Source organism: Xyrauchen texanus, chromosome 29 (genome assembly GCF_025860055.1).
Source record: "Xyrauchen texanus isolate HMW12.3.18 chromosome 29, RBS_HiC_50CHRs, whole genome shotgun sequence".
Taxonomy (NCBI): domain Eukaryota; kingdom Metazoa; phylum Chordata; class Actinopteri; order Cypriniformes; family Catostomidae; genus Xyrauchen; species Xyrauchen texanus.
The window spans coordinates 13,553,052-13,579,859 of NC_068304.1; the positions used below are offsets into that span (position 1 = coordinate 13,553,052).

The 26,808-nt window shown below is 42.2% G+C and overlaps 2 protein-coding genes across 2 annotated transcripts; both read left to right on the top strand.

Annotated features, from left to right (window-relative positions):
- Positions 1-1,276: 1,276 nt before the first annotated feature.
- LOC127623198 (complexin-3-like) lies at positions 1,277-13,006 on the top strand. The gene is made up of 3 exons (XM_052097520.1): positions 1,277-1,716; positions 9,656-9,743; positions 10,164-13,006. The coding sequence occupies exons 1-3, from the start codon at positions 1,559-1,561 to the stop codon at positions 10,386-10,388; spliced, it is 471 nt and encodes a 156-aa protein (XP_051953480.1). The 5' UTR covers positions 1,277-1,558; the 3' UTR covers positions 10,389-13,006.
- A 5,060-nt stretch (positions 13,007-18,066) lies between these two features.
- Positions 18,067-20,819, top strand: LOC127623228 (growth arrest-specific protein 1-like). Its single transcript, XM_052097567.1, has one exon. It carries the CDS (start codon positions 18,428-18,430, stop codon positions 19,187-19,189), a length of 762 nt encoding a protein of 253 aa, XP_051953527.1. The 5' UTR covers positions 18,067-18,427; the 3' UTR covers positions 19,190-20,819.
- Positions 20,820-26,808: the final 5,989 nt, after the last annotated feature.

Here is a 26,808-nt window from a genome sequence, read left to right on the forward strand (position 1 = left end):
TGTGTGTGTGTTGCAGTCTTCGCCCTCAGCGAGAGTGACAGGACAGTTAATTGAGCAGATCGGGAATGATTCAGTCCCAGGAGGGGGGGGAGGGGTCAAAGAGAAAGAGCGAGAAAGTGAGAAAGAGGCAAAAATAGAGATTTAAGCACGATGCACAGAGAAATATATATCTAAATGCAGAACTTGTAACAAAATCTAGAGATCATCTTCTCTTCAACCATACTGTTGCACAGGCAGAATGAATGAAATCAGGTGCTGACAGGACAGTCTGACATGCCTCCACAAACTTTACACAACCAGCAGAAAGGAGAAAGATGCCGGGGAAATGCTGCTTCAACTTTCTTTGTACCAAAACTGCATCTTGTTTCATCTTAATAATTAATAATAAATGTATTTTACTCTCCGTTCTTGTCAGAGAGGATTCTCTCTATTTTAGCGGTGCAGTGAAGTTAACAAACAGACACGCAGATTTAGTTCAGCATGGCTTAAGAAACATCATCTTTGGAAATAAATAAAGGCATCATTGGAGGTTATGCAGGTATAAATGGTGGTTTACATGGAGACATGAAAGACTTCATCGTCACAATCTCGGTAAAGAAAGAAGCATATTTTATTATCGTCTCTTCAGTACAACACACAGCAACAAGTGAATTATTTACTTACTATTTAATTAAATGCTGATGTTAGAAATTATTGCCACGTAATTTTGACGTATATCCTGTGGTTATGTTGTAGTTTATAAACCCAGATCACTAATTTATATGATCCTTTTTATTGTATTATTATCCTTCTAATTATTTACACTGCGGTCAATTCCAGCGGAACTTGCACCCATTCGCCGGAAATGCAGCCGCTGCTTACTTCCGCGTTGCAAAATAAGGTGGATAAACACGTGCGTTATTGCGCTCCTGGCTGATGGCGACAGTTTTTTTATGCATGAATGGTAATCTCTGAGATTAGAGGTTTGCCCTTTTCCACAAATAAACCAGAATGCTGTCAACGAGACCTTCGAATTTATTTGATTTATTCTGAATGAGGATTCCTGAAAAGTGTATTATATAAGTGTGACATTTGAGAACTGTAATTTTTCTTTTACACACTTTCACTTGCTTACTCGACTCAGTCACCCTGCTGGCGTTGTTTTATAGACACTCTGAATCCGTTCTGCTCACCGTTAACGGACTCAGCAGCGAAAACAGACGCGCGATGCGTTCTGACATGTCACGCGCGCCCGACAAAAAAACAGCCCGTGACTCAAACGCGCGAGCTGTTAACGGCGCGTGCTTAATCCAGCGGTACGTGGGATTGGGCGGGAAGAGTCGGTTGAGGAAACACGGGATTGGGTGGATGGAAGTCAAACTGCTGCTGATGAGATGAATCCACTTCACTTCACTTTATCTCAACTGAGGAAACGCACGCATGCAGTTTCTGTTCGGCGTTTAATGAGAAAGAGACATTTTCCTGTCCATATATTGACATCGTTGGAAAGAATAATCGTATTGGACAAATAGTTTGCCAAACAGAAGAATATATATATAAAACATTTACAATTAAAAAGATGGCTTTCATGGTGAAACACGTAGTCGGCGGTCAGCTAAAGAATCTGACTGGAGGTCTGACAGAAGAGAAATCTGACGGAGATAAATCCGACGCGGCTACTAAAGGAATGACACAAGAAGAGTTTGAACAGTACCAACAACAACTAGAGGAGGAAAAGTAAGACAACCCTTTCTTCCTACCTGCTTTAAGCGTATTTAACTTAAATACGTTGATTTTCATGAGGTTTTTCGTGAGGTGAATGTTGTGGTAATGAAGTGGACGTGTAGATTTCTGGATTTCTCTCGCGCGCGCAGCTGCTCATTTCGCTCAGGGAGAATCCTGTTCATTCATACATGAATAATATTCCACCGCATTACTCACATCTATAGTACTGTCCAGCAGAACTGCGTGTGTAAATGAAAATTTGCCCTTGCTCTTTTTATAATGAAGAGGGATTCGGTCAAGTAGCTCCAGGGGCTCCAGATATTGGAATGTTGACAGTAAATTCAGTTTAATTCTGTTGAATAACGTCCAATATATTAACAGTGTATGTTTATTTATATTGTGTATTCTAAAATAGTATCAGTTCATCGGTTTGGGTATATATAAGAATAGATATTAATACTTGTAAAATGTAATTATATATTATACTATATAATACATAGTAGTAATATAGAATAAAATCTGAATAATTATTACATTATTTACCCAAGATAACTATTATATATGTTCTTACGAATGTGAACCCAAGCAAAATAAATAATTAAAGAGATTATTAACCTTTACCCCAAAAATTTGCAAATAACACGATATTACTACAATGATACATGTCCCAAAAAAAGGTATTTTCATGGTACATAAATCATGGTATTACCATGGTACTATTTATGTTACTTTTTTATTAGTGAAGAGCGAAGACCAGTGTGCTGTAAGGGGATGAATCGTGTCATGGTTTATTAAAATCGCTATCAGGTACACCATAAAATCATTCTATAATATGCCTCAGGAAAAATACTTACTGTGAATTACCTCACCTGAGAACATTCAGGTAAACCAACAAAACAAAAGTAAAATTCTTCTGAAAGCTGTATCACTTCTCTCATTCTGAGCAGAACAGCTAAATTGTAAATCTAAAATGATTTTTTTTTATTTCAAAACACTTTCTGGGATTTTGTTTATGGCACATCAATTTAGCATAACATAAAGTAGGGACATTAGAATCATTATTATACAGTATATCATAAACCAATATCTCAGCCAAAAAGATCTCTTTATTTCACATGCTTTGTCTTTAGTTATCAGTTCATAGAGTGCTGACAGCCAGCACAGGCATTAGCAGGTGGCCGTGTTGACACGGTTTGCATAACTGCCATATTTGGAAAATTTTTATTTTACAGACTTCAAATGGCTTTGCTGAGCTCATCCGAATGTTGGTAATCCAGCTAATGTCTACTGAGAGCAGATTTTACATGCTGAGACTCCCTTGTGAATCAGCTCATTTAAGACTGTGGACCTTGACTGGGACATGTGCATTTAATATTTGAATCTGCCAAACCACCATGATCTTCTCAAAGGTTATTTCTTATTGATATAGGGGATTATTTTAACTACCCATTTACATCAGCCTGAATGTCAGTGCAAGTCTAAATCCTTGAGATCTCTTCTCCTCCTTCTCTCTCTCTCTTTCTCTTCTGCTCTAGTAAGTAGAAGACACTTTTATCCAAAGCAACTTACAGTGAACTTGAAGTAAGAAACCCAGGTTAAATACAAGTTAAGCTTTATGGACAGCATCTGAGACATGCTGTCGATTACTACAGAAAAGTATTTAGACTTCTCCCTCAGTTTTAAATAAAATATGAAAAACGTGTAATATCAGTAATGTACTTATAATTGAATTCTACTGTATGTAAATTATACAAAACAACATACGTGTGAACAAGAGATTGTGTGATGTAGAATCAGGTACTAACCTGTTACAAAATTCTATCATGACCATATAAAGCTGGCACTCCAAACAACATTCACTTGACATGCACTAGGATACCAGAAAGAGATGTGATCTGAAAAGTATTGTTTACATGGATAAAATTCTACATACAGGAATCACATTGTATCACATAACCAGTTGTTTAAGGGCACAGTGAGTATAACTCATAACTCGCCCCTAACTGGGATTAAAACCAGCAACCTTTTAAATATATATATATATATATATATAAATCCTTGGCCTTGTTGTTGCTCACTTGTAGTTTGCCTTTGGCCCCTAAATGAGTCCAGTCTGTTATGACCTTTCACCTCACATGAACTTTAAGAGCAAAGAAACATCTAGGTTACGGATGTAACCTCCGTTCCCTGATAGGGGTCTCTCTTGAGTGCCGAATATGCCTCTGATCCATTGAAAAAAGGCCAATGAGATGTTGGCAGTCAGTATTTGCATATCCCGCCCCCGGACATACGGGTATAAAGGTGAGGCAAATACTAGAGTTCATTCAGGATTTTTCTGAGGAGCCGGAAATGGTTCTGGCCACTACAGCGGTTCGGCTCAGCGACGTGGCCGGGAAGACACAACGTCTCGTTCCCTCCATCAGGGAACGGAGGTTACATCCGTAACCATACGACCAGCTTTGTCAGACTGCACGTACCCTTCCCCAATGCCCCAGAAAAGTCGTCGGAATCCTTATGGTTACCCTAGGCAGGGGAACAAGGCAACGCTTGCCAACGAGCCAAGCCTGGCTGGGCCTCTTTTCTCTCTATGTCTCTCGCATAGAGCAATAGACAGCCCTTACACGCACTGAGGGAAGGGGGTCTTACCCAATTCCCATTCTTCCAGGGGGGAAAATACCCTGCGGAGACCACCCCTGCCCAACTGGGGAGGTACGGTGGTGAATACATCACATGTGTTTTTAGGCGACACGTGGAAGTGGCGCGGTGGCAGATCCAGCCTCAGCGAGGGTGGAGTTGCTACACACGGCGATCGGGGGGCAGCCGAAACTTACCCAAGGAAAACGCGGGTCTGCTCGTAAGGTGACCGTATCGTGGAAAATACACACAGGGGGAGTCTGCGTAGGAGTCCCTACTCTGTGGAGCACCTATTCCAGTACAGATCTGAGTACCCGCAGTGGATTGGGTCGGCAAGTTCCTCTGGATGCGGATGCCAGAGCGTGCCCTGCCCCTGAGAAAGAAGGTCCTTCCTCAAGGGGATTCGCCAGGGAGGGGCTGTCGCGAGGAGCACGAGGTCCGAGAACCAGGCCCAGTTGGGCCAGTAGGGAGCCACTAATGTGACTTGTTCCTCGTCTTCCCTGACCTTGCACAGCACCTGTGCAAGAAGGCTCACTGGGGGAAATGCATACTTGCGTAGCCCCGCGGGCCAGCTGTGCGCCAGCGCATCTGTCCCAAGGGGAGCCTCTGTTCGGCCGTACCAGAGCGGGCAGTGGGTGGTAAACAGGTCTACCTGGGCTCTGCCGAACCGTTCCCAAATCAGCTGGACCGACTGGGGGTGGAGCCTCCACTCTCCGCTGGGTAAGCTTTGTCGTGACAGTGCGTTTGCTACCACATTGAGCTTGCCGGGAATGTGAGTGGCACGCAGTGCCCCAACCCAATCTGGAGGCGTCGGTAGTGACCAGGACGCGTCGGGACACCTGCTGCAGGGGCACTCCTGCCCGTAGAAAGCAGAGGTCTGTCCAGGGTTTTAGTATTTTTCGGGCAGGGGTAATTGTCACACGGTGCGTGCCGTGGCGCCATACTCGTCTCGGGACTCGAGTCTGAAGCCAGTGCTGAATCGGTCTCATATGCATCAACCCCAGCGCCGTGGTCACGGCGGAGGATGCTATATGCCCCAGGAGCCTCTGGAAGAGTTTTAGAGGGACCGTAGTGCCTGGCCTGAATTTGGCGAGGCATTTCAGCACCGACAGCGCACGCTCGTTGGTGAGACGTGCGGACATTGAGCCTGAGCACCTGGTCTCTGTGAGAGTGGGCTAGTATGAGCCAGTCGTCGAGGTAATTGAGTATGCGGATGCCGGCTTGTCGGAGCGGGGCAAGAGCTGCCTCTGCGACTTTCGTGAAGACGCGAGGGGACAGAGACATGCCGAAGGGGAGGACTTTGTACTGAAATGCCTGGCCGTCGAACGCGAACCGTAGAAAGGGTCGATGTCGTGGCAAAATTGAGACGTGGAAGTACGCGTCCTTCAGGTCTACCGCTGCGAACCAATCTAGGTGCTGGACGCTTGTCAAGATACACTTGTGCGTGAGCATTTTGAACGGGAGTTTGAGCAGCACTCGATTGAAAACTCGCAGGTCCAAGATTGGTCGTAAGCCGCCGCCTTTCTTGGGTACAATGAAGTAAGGGCTGTAGAAACCCTTCTTCATTTCGGTTGGAGGGACAGGCTCCATCGCGTCTTTGAGTAAGAGAGTAGCGATCTCCGGGCGCAGGAATTTGGCATGTTGGCCGTGCACTACGGTAAAGCGGACGCCCGTGAAGGGGGGCGTGGGCCTGGCAAACTGGTTTTTTTTTTTTGCGTAACCGAAAAAAAATTTACGCAAAAAACGTTTTTTGAGTAAAAATTGCGTAACCGAGTCTGATGGTCCGGGCCAGCCAGCGAGACGGGTTGGGAAGTGAAAGCCACGCATCGAATCTCCGTGCTAGGGGCACCAAAGGGACGGTTATTTTTGACGTACCTGGCGGGGCTTCGCAGCGGGGTGGAGCAGGTAGTACGCCGTCGGGAGGCGCGGACACGTCCCGAGACTCTGGTGCTGAGAAAGAACTCAAAGCACTTACCTTGCTCCGGACATCTGGCAGGGGACAGGTTGGTGACTGAGGAGGAGGTCCTGTAGTGGCGTCCTCTGGACTCCTCAGAACCGGCCGGCCGGGGAACAGTTGTGGGGCTGAAGGCTGGCCTGGGGCCGCGTCCAGCATGCCGGGACTGTTGAGATCTGGGGGCAGAGTGCCGTGAGAATGGCATTTGCGGGCCAGATGACCCAGAGGCAAAGGAAATAGCTCTTTTATTGAGAATTTGGGTACCGCTGCCCCGGTTAAGGGGAGCGTCAAAAGAAAAGTTAAAGGAAAATTCTCCTCCCGGCCCTCCACCGGGGGACGGAGTGGTCTTACCATCTCCGGAGCTAATGTCTTGGGCTCTGGGTCGTCCGTCTCAGGAGCGCCTGGGAGCCTTCCGGGTCCTCGAGGGAGTCCGTGAGACGGGGGGCGTCTGCTTCCTGCGGAGCGCTCGATGCATGGGCTGAGAGCTGGGCCCAGGTTGAGGCAGAGCAGCTTGTCGTTTCCTCGCAGGGGGACACCCTCAGCGAGCAGATGGGGCAGGGCCCGGGGCGGCAGGTTTGCGGCTGGGCAGGATATGTGATATCGCCTCCGTCTGTTTCTTCACCGCGGAGAACTGCTGGGTGAAGTCCTCGACGGTGTCGCCGAAGAGACCAAACTGGGAGACTGGGACGTCGAGAAAGCGAAGCTTGTCGGTCTCACGCATCTCGACCAGGTTCAGCCATAGGTGTCATTCCTGGACCACGAGGGTGGCCATCGCCTGTGACCTTCGTGGCTCTGAGGGCGAGGTCGGTCGCTCAGCGCAGTTCCTGCAGCACGTCGGGATCAGGGCTACCCACTTGCAGTTCTTTGAGCACCTTGGCCTGGTGGACTTGCAGGAGGGCCATGGCGTGCAGGGCGGAAGCGGCAGTTCCGGCGGCGCTGTAGGCCTTCGCTGTCAGCGAGGATGTTGTCCTACAGGCCTTGGAAGGGAGTACAGGGCGACCGCGCCACTGTGAGCGGCGTCGGGACCCCAGGAACCAGTCATCCAACCGCGATGGCTGTGGGGAGGATGGGGGATTCCAGTCCAAGCCCACGCTGGCGGCGGCCCGGGAAAGCATGTCGGACATCTGAGCGTCAGCCTCGGCTTGGGCGTGCTGGCCCGAAGGCTGCAGCCCAAGGGAGTCATCCGCGTCAGACACCGCGCTCTCCTCTAGCTCTAGAGGATAGGCAAGCTGGCTGTGAGGCGAGCTGCTGTTGCCTCGAGCACAGACGGGAGTCAACGAGCGTGCCGGGGACGGGTGGTCCGAGGGGGGGTACCCGACGGAGCCGCACCCGCTGCCATCCCCGAATCACTTCCAGCGCCACTTGCACCGTCCTCAATCCCGTGGGAAGAAGGAGCAATGCGAGGTGCGGCTCGCTTACGGTTGTAAGCGAGCCGCGACCGCAACGTTGTCATGGTCATGTTCTCGCAGTGAGAACATGAACCATCCACAAACGGTGTGATCACACACGAGACAACGCCTGTGGCCGTCTGAAGCGGAGAGCACTCTACCGCATCCAGGAACTACACAGGGGCGGAAAGGCATCTTTACAAAGACGCGTCCTGAAAAGGACGTTCAACGCCGCTGTGTATTTGCTGTTTTAGAGAAAATTACTCTTTTAAAGAAAATCACTCTTTTAAAACTCGTCTGAGTTTTTTATACTGCGCTGTCGAAGCGCCCAGGGGCAATATGCACAATATCGCCGCTGTAATGCGCCCTCAATCCAACAGCATGCAGTAGCGTCAGAGGAATACAGGAACGGGTGTGTTTCACTGCGAACAGCATGCACAACCATCGGCTCCGAAGAAAATTTCTGAATGAACTCTAGTATTTGCCTCGCCTTTATACCCGTATGTTGGCCTTTTTTCAATGGATCAGAGGCATATTCGGCGCTCAAGAGAGACCCCTAGTGTCGCTTCTCCGACACAACATGGAGAGAGTGACAGACGGGGAACAATCATTCACAATCTAACTTCTGTGTGTTTTTATAGGTAAAGAACGTTCATAAATTCCTTATAATTATTTTTTTTTTAAGTAATATGGTTACAATTGTGTTGTTCCCCATGGCCTCATCTTGTTTTCCATTATCCTGTAATTTATATTTAAACTTACAAAGGAATTACCATCAAACTGATCATCAATTAAGATTTTCATTATATCTGAGTTGTTTTGATCTGTGTCAACAATCAATCACGGATGGAGGAAGTGTTTGTTAAAGGAATATTCTGGGTTCAATACAAGTTAAACTCAATCGACAGCATTTGTGGCATAATGTTGATTACCACAAAAATTCATTTGGACTCATCCCTCCTTTTCCTTAAAAAAGCAAAAAATCTGGGTTACAGTGAGACACTTAAAATGGAAGTGAATGGGGGCCAATCTGTAAACGTTAAAATACTCACTTTTTCAAAAGTATAGTCACTAGACATAAAGGATATGCTTGTAAACATGATTTTAGTTTAATAAAATCGCGTACTAACCTTTTCTGTGTAATGTTATATCCAGTTTTATAACTTTGTTACCATGATAATATAATGTCAACAAACTGTAATATGACTGTAAACATTTCAATTTAAGCAACTTTACAGATAAAATAATCAATGAGTTTTATCAGAAGAATTAATGCATGCTTTTATAATTATAAGCTTCACATTTCAGTTTAAATCCTCAAAAAATTCATCCCATTCACTTCCATTGTAAGTGCCACTCTGTCATTTCCATTTTTGCTTCTATTTTTTTAAAGAAAAGGAGGTACGAGTCAAAATAATTTGTTTTGGTAATCAACATTATGGCACAAATGCTGTCGGTTGAGCTTAACTTGTATTTCTTTATTCTGTTTGCTGACTCTAGCAGAAATTACTCTTATACTTAGTGTAAGAGTAACATGCGTCCATCTTTACATGCTTATTTTGTCATGTATGCTGTTTTTGAAGGTTTTTAATTCTTGCCAAAGCTGAGAGTTTGGGTTTGTCATGACTAAAATTATTTAAAAAGGAAAATATTTTTGGAATGTGAAAAATGTAAACCATTTTTCTAAAGTCAAGTCATGGCAGTCTTATATAAGTATTATTGAAAATTGAAATTAGCATCCTGGAAATAAGTCGACCAACACGTCAATGCCGGTAAATTCGGACTGACTATAAAGATAATTTTTTGCTCCTAAGAGAAAATGTATAGATGATTATTAGCGTGAGAGTGACATGGAAGTCTAACAGTTTGTAGGTGCATAAATGATCAAAAGAAGCTTGTGTGAAGAATTCATCTTGTGTGAAATCCACAGATTACCATGTATGTGTTTGATGTCTCTGTTCTCATTTTTCCCCAGGCAAGAACGAGATGCCAATTTTGCCCAGCGGAAGGCGGAGAGGGCGACAATCAGAACTCACTTCAGAGACAAATACAAGTTACCAAAGGTAATGCAAAATGAAACTCTCTTTTGTTAGATTACGCCCAATCTTAAAGCAGTAGTTGACCCAAAAATTTTAATTCTTTGATCATATACTCACTCTCATATTGTTCATAAGCCTTACATTCTTTTTTTTATATATTTGCTGATTTTGTTATATTTAGCTAATTGTCTTTCCTGTACAACAAAAGTGGATAGTGATCAATACTGTCAAGTGCCAAAAAGGATTTAATTTGTTTTTTAAAGTATTATAATAATACAATAGCTTTGTGTGTAGAACGGACCAAAATTGATGTCATTGTTCCCCTGATAATCTTCCCCACTGCTGGAGCTCTCAAATCTCACTCGCATGTGTGTACATTTGAACTTGGCTCCTCAAGATGCATTGCGTAAGGTTTGACATTGCTGATGGTTTTCTGTATTTCAGAATGAGGTAGATGAGACTCAGATTCAGGCTGCTCAAGATGATGTTGAGCTCCCCACTGAACTGGCCAAGATGATCGCTGAGGACAACCAAGAAGAGGAACACAAGCAGTCCGTCCTGGGTCAGCTGGCCAACATCCAGAACGTGGACGTGAATCATCTAAAGGGCAAAGCTCAGGCCACGCTGGAAGATCTGAAGAACTCTGCTGAGAAGTGTTCCCTCATGTGATCTCTCTGTCTCTCTTTCTTCCAAAAAACCTTATTTTCACCTTATCTACTGTACTGTATATCTTCTCCATCATCTCGCTCTCATAAAACATACTGAACACACACACACTGCCAAACATCCATGCTCACAAATCTAGTGGTATGTGTATGGCAGTGTTGTTTCATAATTCTAATATTGTTCTAGAAGTTTAAATGTCATCTGTGTTCTAACCGGTGAACCTTATTTCACCCCAAAATCAAAGAAGTTTTTGTGAAATTCACACAACCCTGACAGGCCTTCTCTTCTCTCATCAAATATAGACCCTGTTTACACCTGGTATTAAGCATGTGGTCAGCGCTAAATAGAGGTGTAAATTGGATCCGAAAAGTTTTGTGATCGGATCACAAAAAAACACTTATGAAGGTAGTCAGAAACGCATGTGACCATGTTTGATTTGAGGTGTAAACAGTCATTCAACCTGTATGTGTCCCGGACAGCAGTGAAGCACCTCCCCCACCTGTAGATCAACCACTGCACTAAAACAAGTGTTTAAACTTGTTTTAAACCTGTTTAGCTCAGCGAGTAAAGACGCTGTCTACCATCCCTGCAGTTTGCGATTTAGAATCGCGTGCTGAGTGACTTCAGCCAGGTCTCCGAAGCAAACAAATTTGCCTGGTTACTAGGGAGGGTAGAGTCACATGGGGTAACCTCCTCGTGAGATTGGTCTGCCGCCTTCCGGATTGAGGCAAGTCACTACGCCACCACGAGGACTTAGAGTGCATTGGGAATTTGCCATTCCAAATTGGGGAAAATGGAGAGAATATAAAATAAAAAAGAGATTAACAGTCCAATCTGAAATTATTAAAAAGTGGATTGATACACAAGCACAAGAACTTCTTTAGTATCTTCTTTAGTATGCTAACACAGGCACTTCACAGATAATTCTGCTCGAAATGTTCGATTTGTGCTTAGATTAATTTTCAACTGTATCTGGGAGAAACGGCACGTCGGATCTTTCGTGCATTCTTTGTCTTTAATGACCTTTTTTGTGGTTTATTATCAAGCAAGAAAACACTGACAGTGTGATTGATATATGTCATCATGAAATCAGTGACACTTTCCTTGATATCCAAACACAAATGGTCACAAGAGATGCATTTAAAGGACCAGGTGTAAATAGCGATGTGTCTTGTCTGACCACATGTGATCAGATCAACCGAGATGCATCTTAATACCAGGTGTAAACAGGGTCAAAGACATCCTGCTCTGAGAATCCTATCAAAACACCTGCTACAGTGTGAACATGTTAAATGGTCAGGTCCATTAAAGCAATAGTGTGGGTTCATAATCCTGAAGAGTCCATAGAAAAGTGACTGCCCTTGAGTCTGGGGTCTGTTTGAAGGGCTTATGTGTGCAGAGTCAGAGGAGTAGAGCAGATCTTTTAGATGTCCACACTTACCCCCTTTCCACTAACTTAGTCCCAAAACTGGTGAACAGACAGGAGATCGGTGAAGAGGTGTGCAATGAGAGGTGTACGATGACATAACTGACTAATAACCTGCCTGCAAGTGAACATGCTACATAATATCACGGTCTTCGTTTTTTACTGCTAGACATCCAACGTAATTCCATTCAGCGTCTTTATGCTTTCACATGCTTTGGTGCAGCAGCCAATGAAGGTGTATTTAAATGTATAACATAAATTCACAGCAGTCAGTTCACAAACATGATATTTTTCAATAAACACCTTTTATTTTAAGCAGACAAGGAAAATAAAGTAGGTAAAGTGTAGATTTGAATAGGTTTAAGACTAGCAGATTTTAAGGGCCTTTTTCTCCAGCCTATTGCCAATTTGATGGAAATATGCAGAACAGGGCCAGATGGGGCACAGGAACCATGATGGTGGAAAGGGGGTAACTAACTAAAACACCTTATCCTTGATTTAGCTGTGGTTAACACCTTTTGACCTTTCCTTCAGTGGTGCTGTTTTGTGCAGTTGGTTTGGTGTTGTCTTGATGCAGATGCTGACCTTTTGCTTTCTGGTCGTTCCTCTTACAGAGAGGTTTTCTCTATCGCTGCAAGCAAAATGATTATCTGAAATATTCAGCTTAATCATTCTGACTGCAGGTGTCAGTATAAGGGTGGGACGGTGCAAATAACACATTTGTATTATTTAGTTATAAAAGAAAAAACCTGAAGCATTTTGTGTAGTTTGTGTGTTCTGTGACTTCTGTCTGTTGTCAATGTTTATTGGATGAAGCCATGCAGGGATTTAGATTTTGCTGGAAAGATTGACCTGAGTAATAAGCTGCTTCCATCTTGGGATTTTTGCAAAAAAAAAAAAAGAAAAGAAAAGCAATATTACAATCTCTGATGTTAAAGGACAGAGGTTATAGCCAATAACATATAGGGAGTACGTATTTGTATTTTGTATTTTCCCTTTAAATTATTGTACCTAGTAAGTAATAGAATTCTTCATTAATGGCTAGAAAGTATTGTTTGACTTTGATTTTACTTGTCCTTAATACCATAGTTGTTTCCATTCTGGACTGCATAAGTAATTTATTTACCAATACTGTACTTATTCTGCTGTAATTTCCATATTTTTGACTGACTGTTGGAATCTGTAATAAATATATTTGTACTAAGACTGGGATGAATTTGAATTAATTCGTTTTCAGTATTTGTCTGATGTCTCCACGGCTCTTAAATGGTGCAGTTCTGTATCTTACCAGCAGGTGGAGACATTACCAACAAAAACAGACTACATTGGCTGTCCAACGCTACCTTGCTGCTCAGTCTGTAAGGATAGTTAAAGGAATAGTTCAACCAAAAATACAAATTCTTTCATCATTTGCTCACCCTAATGCCATCCCAGATGTGTATGACTTTATTTCTTCTGCAGAACACAAACAAAGATTTTTAGAACAATATCTCAGCACTGTTGGTCCTAATAAAGTGAAACAGTTAAACATTTTGAAGCTCCAAAACACATAAAGGCAGCATAATCCATACAACTTCAGTGAATGAATGAACATTACATTTATATAACACTTATCTGACACTACACTCAAAGTGCTTTACATAGTGAACAGGGGATTCTCCTCAATCACCACCAGTGTGCAGCATCCACCTGGATGCAGCCATAGTGTGCCAGCAGAGGGGTTACCAGGATATCATGTTTGGGGGGGCATTTGGCTTATTTGGGGGGGCAACATAAACAATTGAAAAAATTGGCGCAAAATTAAGCTATACTACACACAATCTGTTTTAGTGCATATCTTTTTCTAAGCCAGGAACCCAGAGATAGGCACAGGGCCCCAATTAGTCTATAGGGCTTAAACTGGATTTTTGTTGTGTCAGACCTCACTCATCTGCTGGCGATGGAAAAATATGCACAAAACAATCCACTTTTAAATTGTAATTTATCATCAGATGCAGAGATGTTTCCAGCATTGAAGGACATCTGGGGCTTAGCCCAGACAATTTTATTTTCACACTAGCAACCACTTCTCTGTAGTCCAAAGCTGGTGAGAGGGTATTCTTTGAGTTTTGCTCTGGCTGGGCCTGTTTCTACAGTTCCTAAATCTTCCACTCTAGTGCTATCATCAACATCCTCTCTCCTCCCTGAATCATCTGTGATGCAAAAGAACATATACAGCACATAACTTATTGCAAATCAGCTTCAAACAACTAATTCATCAAGTGCTACATATGTCAAATTGTGGACCAATACCATTGAAGAAAATGTATTGGGAAGAGCAGATCAGTGGGATTGCCCTTAGATCTATCATGATTCTTGAATTTTCATGTACATTAACATAAAGTCATCACAAAAGAGTTATATTATAGTGAGTAAAGTGAGGTAAAAAAAATATTGAATATAAATAATTTATATTTTTTGACACAAATAGTCAAAATGATGTATAAGATCCTACGTTAAAGAAATACATGAATGACTTTAGTCTAAGTTCATTGACACACTATGGCATCGAACTGTATATAATTCTCATCATCTCTATGAGAATAATTCATCTGTCAAAATCCTTTCATTAGGATCATTGGGATAAACAATGTTTCACTTTTAACTTTCTCTAAATTAAAGTGACTGATTAATTGTTACCAGTTTCCATGCCTGATTCTGGCACAGCTGCTGCTCCTCAGTCTGTTGCTCATCTTTGCTACACTCTACAAAACCATTTAATCAAATCAAAGTGTATATTTCCTACAAACTAATATCACAAAACAAGTCACACATACATTTTATGCTAATGCTTATTGGTTATCCTTAGCGAAAACAACACCTGATAAACAAGAAAAGTACACTCCGAACGGGTCTCGAACCGATGTCTCCGGCGTGAGAGGCGACTGCATTAAGTCAGAGCTACCAAGCAGGCTACAAATCTTGAGGTTTAGCCTACTGTGGGTGAAAGCCAGCTAGATGATGATCTTCAGACTTTAAGGACAAAAACAAATGTGAATTCTTACCCACTGAGCTCTTTCGGAAAAATCCCCAAAGCCTCATTTGCTTAATTTTTGCTGTCTTTCCTGCTAACTGCTGATAACTCGCCACTAAGTAACGTTAGTTAATGTCAACGACTGTGCAAGCTCCTCCTCTACCTGCTGCATATTCAACAGAGAGGAAGAAAAGGAGTCGCCCATAGGATACCGACAGCAAAGGAACTTATTCTATAGGCTAGATTATGCCTATGTCTATTTTTACAGGCTGTATGCAGTATGTGCTAAGCCAAAGCACAATGAAATAAGGCAACTTATGATTTCGGGGGTTTACATAGGCTTTTGTCCAGTTTCATATTTGTCAGTCAACTATTCAAAATACATTCGGGGCTACACTCAAAACATTCGGGGCTGAAGCCCCGGCAAAATCGGCTGCCGCCACCTATGATCAGATGGACAGATTATGTCTCAAATTCTCAGGGGAGGCAGAGCTTATCCTAGGGGAGGCACTGCCTCCCCCAGCCTCCCCCTAGACACGCCCCTGTGTGCCAGTATGCTCACCACACACCACACACCAGCTATTGGTGGAGAGTAGAGTTAAAGAGCCACTAAATGGATGGGGATTATTAGGAGGCCATGATTGATAAAGACCAGTGTGTGGAATTTGGCCATTACACACCTACTCTTTTCAAGAAGTGTTCTGGGATTTTTAATGACCACAAAGAGTCAGGACAAGGACTTAACATCTCATCCAGTGCCTTTTAACAGTATAGAGTCCCCCTCACTAAACTGGGGCCTCAGGACTCACACAGACCACAGGGTGAGCACCCTTTGCTGACCTTAATTTTTCTTCCAGCAGCAATCTTAGTTTTCACCAGGAGGTCTCCCATTAGCTTCAGTGGGCAACTAGTCTTGAGCTACAGGATGACATGTCTGCCATTGTGATATTGTAGTGGTTAAATCCATGTCTTCTGAAGTCATCTGATAAGTGTGGGTGAGAAATCGATCAATATTTAAGTCCTATTTACCTATCAATCTTTACTTTAACTCTATCAATTCTTTGTGCATATTGCCAGCTACTGGGCAGGGAAGAGAATTTATTGTAAAAAAGGACTTACATTTTCCTACTTGGAAATGTGCAATGGAACGCTACTTGAAGTCGGAATTCTAACTGGGAACCTTGTGTGGAAATTTTCAACTCCGATTTCGCTGAGATGCAGGTGCGTGATGTCACACAAACATGTCAGCACCCGAGGAAATATACAAATGAAGTGATAAACATTCACTTTTATTAAGTAATATAGATAAATTAGTTAAAGTTCCCAAATTATACAAAAATTAAAGCTTGTTTAACAAATGCCTGCAGGTGTATAAAACATGGTATATTATACTCTCTTTTGATTAGCATACATCTGTAGCACAAATGCTAGCATTGCAGCATTGTTTATCAGTTGGGTTGCTAGGAGATGTCTCTGGTGGCAGTCAAATACCTGCTAAGCTAACCAGAGTTACCGTAGACTTTGTCAATTCAACCCAGTCTGGCCATTCTCTGTTGGCCTCTCTCATCAACAAGGCATTTCCTTCCACAGAACTGCTGGATGTTTGTTTTTTTTAATGAACACATTAAAAAAACATTTCACTATTGACGTATCCCCGACGACTCTGCCTGGACTCCAAATTACAATTCACAACAGATTACTCGTGAGAAGTGATTCGAGATGCGGACAAAAATATATGATCATGTGTTATGCATTTCAGAATATGATGTGCATGTTTTTACACATAACGTGTAAAGGCATCATATATTTTATTGGTTACAATATGAAAAAGTAGCTCCTACTGAAAAAACTATTTGCTTACCTGACTGTTCAAGATAATTGGCAATTTCTCTCCAACTCTTTTCTTTCTCCATGCAGTTGTGGTACAGTCCAGATGAAACATCAGATATTTTAGATTTACCGCAGTGAATTGTGGTAAGACAAGGACAGTTTTTTTGAACATGGATTTTTTGCGTATTCACTCAATAATGTTGTTAATTGTAACCAAAAAAGTTTTATGTTATGCAGCTTTAAACAGTTTGAAACTTTGAAAACTTGTCTCCGGCATTCTGTTGTGCTCCGTCCAGCTGTCACTGAGCGCTAAAGCACATTATCTGTGGAATGCTGTGCTGCCTACTTGTTGGTTTGACGAGGCAAGTTGCCTGTACAGCTGGCACGCAGACTGCCCCCTTCTGCATCAAGGTGGTACATCAAGCTTGCATTGCTCAGACGGTATGAACATTCCTTATTATTAAACATAAGTATATGCCGGGTGCATGATTTAATTGCATACATTTTTAAGGAATTATTTTTCATTTAATTAATCACATGAAATTAATGCGTTAAATCGACAGCCCTAATTTTAATAGAGCGATCACCCACATTTTGCTCTGTGCTGTTTTGTTCTGTAACAGACTCCAGGAATAGTTGTGTTTTTGCATAGTTTTTTAATTCAAATCAAAGTAGTTTCCATTTGAATAGAAGAGAATTGCTGATCTCAAGTGCTCTATGAAAGAACAGAGCAGTAAAATATATTGTTGTGGAAAGTCTCTCTATTGATGGGCCTCTGGGCTACTGCATGGCCAGTCAGACACAAAGAGGGTGAAACGGTCCAGAAAACACTTTTGTGGCCCTTTTCTTTTCCATCAGGGCGCGATTAAAACAACCAAAAAAGAGGCAGAGAGGGACGGGGGCTGAAAACCCGTGGGGTTTGTGACGGTTTACACAGGGGCTTGTTCTTGGGTTTGTGCTAAAGGAAAACAGATTTGTTTTTCTGTGCTTTAAATTGAAGAAGTGGTTTGCAGATGTTGAGCTTCCAACAGAGGAATGTGTGCCTATCTGTCTGTCTGTCTGTCTTGTTCTCTCTCTCTCTCTCTCTCTCTCTCTCTCTCTCTCTCTCTCTCTCTCTCGCCTGACAGGGTTTTGTAACTTAATGCAGAGAAGAAGGCAGGCAGACCACACAGCTCGCGGTTTCATGAAATTTATAAACATTTTATTTATCCTGTACAGGAGGCGAGGTTTGCCAAAAGTGACGTTTCTATGTAAAGGAATCCCATGGTGGCACACTCCCCATTAACAACCAATAGAACAACAGATTCTGTAATGAAGAGAGGAGAAGGAGTTTTAGAGGAGAGTTTTGTAGGAGTGGAGTTTGGAGGAGGGGTCTCTGTGCGTAAATGCAGCAGAGCATGAAAGCACTAGAGGGACAAAGACATGCAGCATGCAGCAGGAGCAAAACTCTGAGACACAGACAATCAAAATAACACAAAATTCTCAACTAAAGAGGTATTTTTCACCAGGCAGAGGATGCAAACAACTTTGACAAACTTGAAATGCATCCTAGGATGAATCTGATGGCTTGGGAAGTGGCCAGATCGCATGGATAACTATTGATGGCATGGATAACTGTTGAACTTTGTTTCTGTCTGGAAAAGTACATTTTGGAATAGATTTTGCTTGTTGAAGCTTCAGAGTTTTACTCACACCATGAGGACAAGATTTGGGATTAAAGGGGACTAACATGGGCATGCAGTTAATCTAGGTTTTTAAAGCACTATTCCAGAGATGGAGAGCTACTTCGGTCCTGCCACATTTCTCCTCTTGTTTCTGATGTCGCTTGATGCACAGCTGGTTTGTTGGCAGGCACTTATCAGGTGTCATGAAGAGCGGGACTGCGAGCTCGCCTATAATCAATATCTGACCGCATGTGATGGGAATATCCGGGGGAATCGAAGGCAGTGCCCGAGCCACTGCATCAGTGCTCTCATCCGCCTCAACACGACCACCAGTGGGCCAGAACTAGAGAGCTGCGACTGTGGGACAGACTTGGAGTGTCTGCGGGCCAAACACGCCATTGAACCGTGTCTGCCGAGAAAGCATCCTGGTGGCGCACCCGGGATTGGCTGTACCGAAGCACGCCAGCGTTGCGAAGACGAGCCCAACTGTCAAAAGTCCCTGACGGCCTACCTGTCTCACTGCGGACAACTGTTCAACGGAAGGAAATGTTCGTCCCGATGCAAATCAACCATAGAGGACCTGCTATTCATGCCAAATGGTGTGCTGCTGAATCAGTGTGTGTGTGATGGTTTAGAAAGGCCGTTTTGTGAGGTAGTCAAACAGAATATGGTCAAACTGTGTTCTATTGGGGACCACAGTGTTTCCATTGACAACGACGGAATGGATGATATATATGAGGATGAAGATTATGAGGTGAAACCAGAGAGAGAGGTGACAGATGCAGATGCTGTGATGTCAAATGCCTTCACTATTTCTCAACAGGTAGTTTTGCTGTGTAGTGCTTTTGTTGTGGCTCTTGCCCACATCTGAGTTTGTCTACAGTCACTGCACTCTACGGTATGGTGAAATGCCGCTGACTGACCCTCAACAAAGAAGACACTTGCAGATGACTGTTTATCATCTCAGAGTCATTAAGTGTAACCATTTAGTTCTTCTTGAAGCCAGGAACCAATGACATTCGTCCAAACTAAATAATTTTTTGTCAACACTGATTAATTCAGATAAGTTTTGAGGAATAAATTCACTGCAGTCTTTCGGTATGTTTTCACTATGACATGACTCTTGTTTTGTTTCCCTTTAGTGCCACTTGAAGTGTGTCTTTTTTAATAAGACTAAAGGCAAACAGTGGACTTGTGTCGAGAGTGTTTGCCAGCAGACTCTCATTGTACTTGCATCTCACTTCAAATATTTGTAGTCTGTGGTTGTGGATAAAGGAACCAGTTCTGGGATCAAGTACTTCATTTAAGTGAAGAGGCCCTTTAGAAGATTTTAAACGGTCTCGACCCCAATCGCTCACTCTTCAGTTCTGCTTGGTTTTATTGGAGTCTTTCCTGGTTTAACTTCTTGCTCTGATTCAATGGCAGAACCTCAGTTGGTCATTCTCCAGAAGTCAGCAATGGTCTTCAATACTAGTCTGAAGACGTGATGCTAACATTTAACAGCAGAGGATTGATCAATTATCTTTAAACTTGAAATATCCACTGTATGTGTATGCTGGTTTAAAAACACTATGAATGACTGTATTTTCACCAATTGAAGCAGCTCTGATGAAGTTCAATGCTAAACTTGAAAACACTTTTCTTCATAAAAGAAGCTAATATTTGTTTTCAAAGGTTTAGATATCAACTCCAGTTTTTTCTTTTGCATATAACGAATCATTAGTAATGTTACATGGACTAAAGTGTAGAATTTAAAGTGTATTCGAACTCTATGGCCCAAAACATACTCTATGCAACTATGCAAGCCCGATTTCATGTTATTATGTTTCAAAATGTGTCAGAATGCAATTCACAATACAATGCAAGTATGTGTCATTTTCTTAGAATTCCTGCAAGGGGAGCTTTAGCTGGCATTAGTGTAAAAGGTGAGAAGGATATACAGTAGCAGCAGACAGAGCTCCAAAATTGGGCCTCCAACCTAACCTGTTCCCCAACCCTAATTGTGTGTGGAAGTGTTACCCCCTTCTGGAGTAAACCTGCACTCATTTGGAGATTCCACCCCCGTTTGGAGATCTCCGGCCTGCAGCTACACCTACTTGTTAAAGGTCTCCTTCTACTCTTAGTTTTCTCCTTCCAGTCAACTACTGTCATAGTGGAGAAATAGTTTCAAAATCAGTTAGAATGTTGTTGTACAATTTAGTTAAAATTAGTTAAGCTTCCTATCTGATAAGTAATATCTGGTTTAATGGCACAAATATAAAGGGAACTCTATCACCCCCTGGAGCACTGAGGTTTTTTCCCCCCTAGTAACACAAGGATTCACATTCAGAATGTCTAAAGGGACTATGCGCTTGCAGTGTGTTGGCCAAGCATTCAAATCTGCATGTGCAAACTTAAAGAGTATGTTTCTGACCTAATATTTCTTTTTACTCTTCTGAAAGGGTCCATAATCCTTGCTACAATTTTCAAAACCTTTGTACATAAAAATTATTTATTTATACTTTTTGGGATTATTAAATAAAATAATAATAATGCTCTCAGGATGAACAGATAAATGACTTATTGCTGGAAACTTGTTGCATCAGTGAAATCTGAATATTTTTGTTCTGTTGCTTCAAATTCACAAAACAATCTAACAAATTTAGCTGTTACTTATATTAGTACTTAACTGGAATGTTTAAATGCACTGTATGCTGCACTGCGTTTTTAATTTAAACCTCCTGAATGCTATAAAGTCTCAAAACAACAGATCACAGCAGAAGCCTGAGGGTCTACAGACATTCATTTTTGGGGGTTTTCTGTGAAAACAACGAGCAGGAACCCGACTAACTCAAGGTACACAGTTCAGTCGACACTAAAGCCCTTCTTTCCTCCCTCATGAACACCCCCCACCCAAACGACCGGGAACAAAATCAAAATAAACAAAAGCAGGGGAGACGGTTCAAGGGAGGAGGAGGTGCTACTCGGGCCAATAGTGACACTGAGCTGAAGCCCATTTTCTCATTTATCTGCTCTCAGGACTCTGGAAGTGACCCAGATTTCAACCCCCACCTTAAAAGACACACGCACACACTGCTGTGCTCTAGGATACATTCACATTTTAGAAGCAGCATTGTGTCCTGTGGGTACAATGTTCTATTCATGACGAGCATGTCAATGTAAAGGAAACTTCTGTGTGTGTGTTGGGGGTTGATGTTGGTTCTCAGCCTCTGAATGATTGAGGTTCCTCCCCACACACACACAAACCCTTCCTCAGTTCATCTGATGTTGAGTTGGCATGACTTCTCAGAACTAGAATCATGAGCCGCTGACAGAGTGAGTGCCAGGATGGGGCACAGCAGTGCTGGCACAAAATGTAGGCAAGTAACAACAACAGCACCGTTGTGTTGATTTATGTGTGTGGGTTTCAGAAGGGCGAGCAGTACCTATCCTCGATTACTCTGGCCTTTACTGAAACCCTCAGGCAAATTTGGAGTGAAACTCAAGACATCTCATGAGATCTTATCAAACAATAGTACTGCTCTAAGTAGGCACATTTACCAAACTGACCTTTCTACTGCAGAACTGCCATCTTGGGGAATAACTAACAACAATTCCGTCATTATTCACTCACCCTCATTTTGTTTCCCATGGTACGACTTTACTATGTATGTATAGGCAGTATGTTAGTCTCAGTCACCATTCAATTTTGTTGCATATTTTTTCCATACAAAGAAAGTGATTGGTGACTCAAGCCATTCAAGCAAACTTTATTTCTTCTGTGGAACACAAACTAAGTTATATGGGTTTGCAACAACATGAGGGTGAGTAAAAGAATTTACATTTTTGAGTGAACTATTCATTTAACAATCCATTTCAGTACCTTTATATAAATCAAAGGATTCACTTGCATTTTATGGGCCTACAGAGCTTAAATATTATTTTAAAAAATCTTAATTTGTGTTCATCAGAAGAAAGAAAGTCAGACACATCTGGGATGGCATGAGGGTAAGTACATGATGAGAGAATTTTCATTTTTGGGTGAACTATCCCTTGGTGTTTTCTCGTTTTATTAGCTGTATTAAGTGTAAATTTAAGAGTACCTGGTGTACTTGTTTTAAATTGAGTAGCTAGGCAAACAGTTTCAAAGTATGTTGCTTCACTAAAACTGGCCCTTTCACAGGTTTAGTGTCTTAAATGTATATTAGCTGTAATGTGTTTTGTTGTAAATGTTCTATAATGTACTACAAAGCTTCAAGTGTGCATGATGGTTTCTGCAGACTGATTTATTCCAGAGAGGAAAGAGGAATGCAGAGGGAGGAATTATATTACCATAGGAATGCAGACAGGAAGCGACAATTTATGGACAACAATAAATTCATAAAGCAGGCAAATATTCCCTCTAGCTACCAAAAGAGAGAAAAATGCATAATTTAACCTTGATTATGCAGTCAATAAAAAATCACACATCAAAAAGTTGTTTATAAAATAAAATGAAAAAAGACAGTTCGGTATTTTGTTGTAAGATGTATTTGTCAGTAGTATCAATAGCTATAGATAAAATCTCCCTTTTTTTTGGTTTTGTGCAGCAGTTCAATGTGATATCACAAATGTAAGCTGCTAACCAGTGGTGTGATATGTATCTGTCATTACAGGGCCATAAATTGAGTGTGTAAAGTACTGTAAGCGAGTGTGATGTGAGCCAGCTCTGAATAAACACACAGAAAGCCACACCTCTCTCATGGTGGAGCAGTGGCTGAATCTGTGGTGAGCCTGTGGTCAGGTTTGAAGCGTTGTGTGTGTGTGAGTGTGTGTGTGTGTGTGTGTGAGTGTGTGTGTGTGTGTGTGTGTGTGTGCGTGCGTGCGTGCGTGCGTGTGTGCGTGCGTATGCACGTGAAAGAAACAATGATGTCACAGTCATTACATGTCCAGCACAGGTTTAAAAGAGTTTTTCTAAATGCAAAGATTCCAGAAGAAAACAAAGTGTTAAAGGAGTTTTAACATTGCAGCTATATAGTGACAGCAGTTTGAAAGTCTGCCAGGTGAGCGTCGCATTACATTATTCACACATGAAAAGATCCAATCACATCCTGTGAATTCTCTAGTCATGTGACATGCTACATCCCTGGTGAGAACCCACAGCTCACTGTAAACAACAGGCTGAAATAAAAAGAGAGAGAGAGATGTTAGAAACATTATACTATATAACTGTATCGTTCAACACATCTAAGTAAATTACAGAGTGATGTTAAATTACAATTCTACAGTAAAAGTAATAATTGACTATTTCAACATCATGTTTACAGTCTAAATGTAAATCTGTGATCTGAGAGGCCAGACGCTGCAAGTCAATATTGTTAGGTTCAGTTTGAATGTTGTATATGTTTGTTATGGATACAAAGCAAAGTGATTTATTGATCTGTCTGAACTTACAGGATCTCACAGATTCAGCTGCAGTGTCTTTCTTCAGCGATTCAAAGGTCTGAGTTTCCCGCATCTGCACACAGATCTGAGCTTTAGATGATGCCTTTATACCCTCGAATAACTTAAGCAGACAGGAAGTTACACAACATTTAACTTCATCAGCTCTTTGAGGTATTCAGCTCAACTCATTAAAATTTTGATCTATAAGAGGAAATAAATGTAACCATCAGAAAGTGGATCCTGGGTTGCTCAGCGAGTATTGATGCTGACTACCACCCCTGAAGTCACGAGTTTGAATCCAGGGTGTGCTGAGTGACTCCAGCCAGGTCTCCTAAGCAACCAAATTGGTCCGGTTGCTAGGGAGGGTAGAGTCACATAGGGTAACCTCCTTGTGGTCACGATTAGGGGTTCTCGCTCTCACCGGGCGCGAGGTAATTTGTGCGTAGTTCGCTGAGTGTAGCATGAGGCTCCACATGCTGTGAGTCTCTGTGATGTCATGCACAGCGAGCCATGTGATAAGATGCACGGATTGACTGTCTCAGAAGCAAAGGCAACTGAGACTTGTCCTCCACCACCCGGACTGAAGTGAGTAACCACGCCACCACGAGGACTTACTGAGTAGTGGGAATTGGGCATTCCAAATTGGGAGAAAAGTGGATAAAATACTAGAAAAAAATATTTTAAATGTAACCATCAGAATGTAATAAAAAAATACCCTGACACCTGCCCTTTACAAAATTAAAGCTGCAGTGAAAACTGAGAAAAAACTAATCACTAGATTTGAGTGGCATCAAAACTTTTTAATGAGTTGTTAAAGACACTTAAGGCAAAAGTATACTTTGGTTTTTCCCGGGTCGTGCACAGTATACGTGAAGCAAATTTCATTTTCTCGACACGCGACAATCTTCATCTGTGCACATCGTAAGCGCATGCGCCTGCTGTTGACTGTACTAAAGAGTATAACAAAGCAGTCGTAATGCACAAACATCGATAACGTTCGTATTCACTCGTGATCAAAAAAACATTCTTTAAAAGGCTGAGGGCTCAACCATGTGCAAGACGATCTGACATGCAAAAAATTAAGTATGTCCAAGCCTTAAAGGGATAGATCACCCAAAAATGAAAATTCTCTCATGATTTACTCACACAGATGTGTATGACTTTCTTCAGCAGAACACAAATTAAGATATTTAGAATACAATTTCAGCTCTGGAGGCCCATACAATGCAAGTGAATGGGTGCAAAAATTGTGAAGCTCCAAAATCCACATAGAGGGAGCATAAAAGTAATCCATATGACTCCAGTGGTTCAGTCCATGTCTTCTGAAGAGATATGATAGGTGTGGGTGAGAAACAGATCCAAATTTAAGACATTTTTACGAAAGCAAGAGTCATTGTCTCTTTAAGATGTTGGGGGAGTATTCAAGGGACGTGTCAGAGGGTTATGCAATTTCTGTATGGAGCATGTCTGATGTATGTGTGTCCTAAAGGCAGAGTATGTGATGGAGGCAGTGATGACTTAATAATTCTGCATGTCAGAGAGATGTAAGCAACGATGCTGCAGAAACAGCATGCTGAGCTCAGGGCTTAAAAAGTCCAAAATAAACACACATAATATACGCACATAAATGCAGATTTTCTCACCTCAATGTGGAGCAGCTTGTGCCGACAGCCTTGAGATTCAGCTGACAGGAGAGAGAGAAAAACATTACTCTAATTTCTGTATCTGTGACAGCTTATGGCATATCCTAAACACCAATACAGGTGAAACTCGAAAAATTAGAATATCGTGCAAAAGTTCATTAATTTCAGTAATTCAACTTAAAAGGTGAAACTAATATGTTATATAGACTCATTACAAGCAAAGTAAGATATTTCAAGCCTTTATTTGATATAATTTTGATGATTATGGCTTACAGCTTATGAAAACCCCAAATTCAGAATCTCAGAAAATTAGAATATTGTGAAAAGGTTCAGTATTGTAGTCTCAAAGTGTCACACTCTAATCAGCTAAACACCTGCAAAGGGTTCCTGAGCCTTTAAATGGTCTCTCAGTCTGGTTCAGTTGAATTCACAATCATGGGGAAGACTGCTGACCTGACAGTTGTGCAGAAAACCATCATTGACACCCTCCACAAGGAGGGAAAGCCTCAAAAGGTAATTGCAAAAGAAGTTGGATGTTCTCAAAGTGCTGTATCAAAGCACGTTAATAGAAAGTTAAGTGGAAGGGAAAAGTGTGGAAGAAAAAGGTGCACAAGCAGCAGGGATGACCGTAGCCTGGAGAGGATTGTCAGGAAAAGGCCATTCAAATGTGTGGGGAGCTTCACAAGGAGTGGACTGAGGCTGGAGTTACTGCATCAAGAGCCACCACACACAGACGGGTCCTGGACATGGGCTTCAAATGTCAAACATCTTACCTGGGCTAAAGATAAAAAGAACTGGTCTGTTGCTCAGTGGTCCAAAGTCCTCTTTTCTGATGAGAGCAAATTTTGCATCTCATTTGGAAACCAAGGTCCCAGAGTCTGGCGGAAGAATGGAGAGGCACACAATCCAAGATGCTTGAAGTCCAGTGTGAAGTTTCCACAGTCTGTGTTGGTTTGGGGAGCCATGTCATCGGCTGGTGTTGGTCCACTGTGCTTTATTAAGTCCAGAGTCAACGCAGCCTTCTACCGGGACATTTTAGAGCACTTCATGCTTCCTTCAGCAGACAAGCTTTATGGAGATGCTGACTTCATTTTCCAGCAGGACTTGGCACCTGCCCACACTGCTAAAAGTACCAAAACTTGGTTCAATGACCATGGTATTACTGTGCTTGATTGGCCAGCAAACTCGCCTGACCTGAACCCCATAGAGAATCTTTGGCAGTAATATTATCTGTTTGCTCTTGTACACTGATGATGATAAATTGTGTGTCGAGTAGTGTATAAATGCAGTGGATACATTTAATGTTAGTTAACTTTACTTACCTCAAAGATTTGTCGTCCTCCTCAACCAAATAACATTAGACGGATCTAGTTACTCCAGTGCATATATGTGCGAGTTATGTGAGCTTAAAATGTGAGTTTACAGCAGCAGGTAAGGAGCTGAC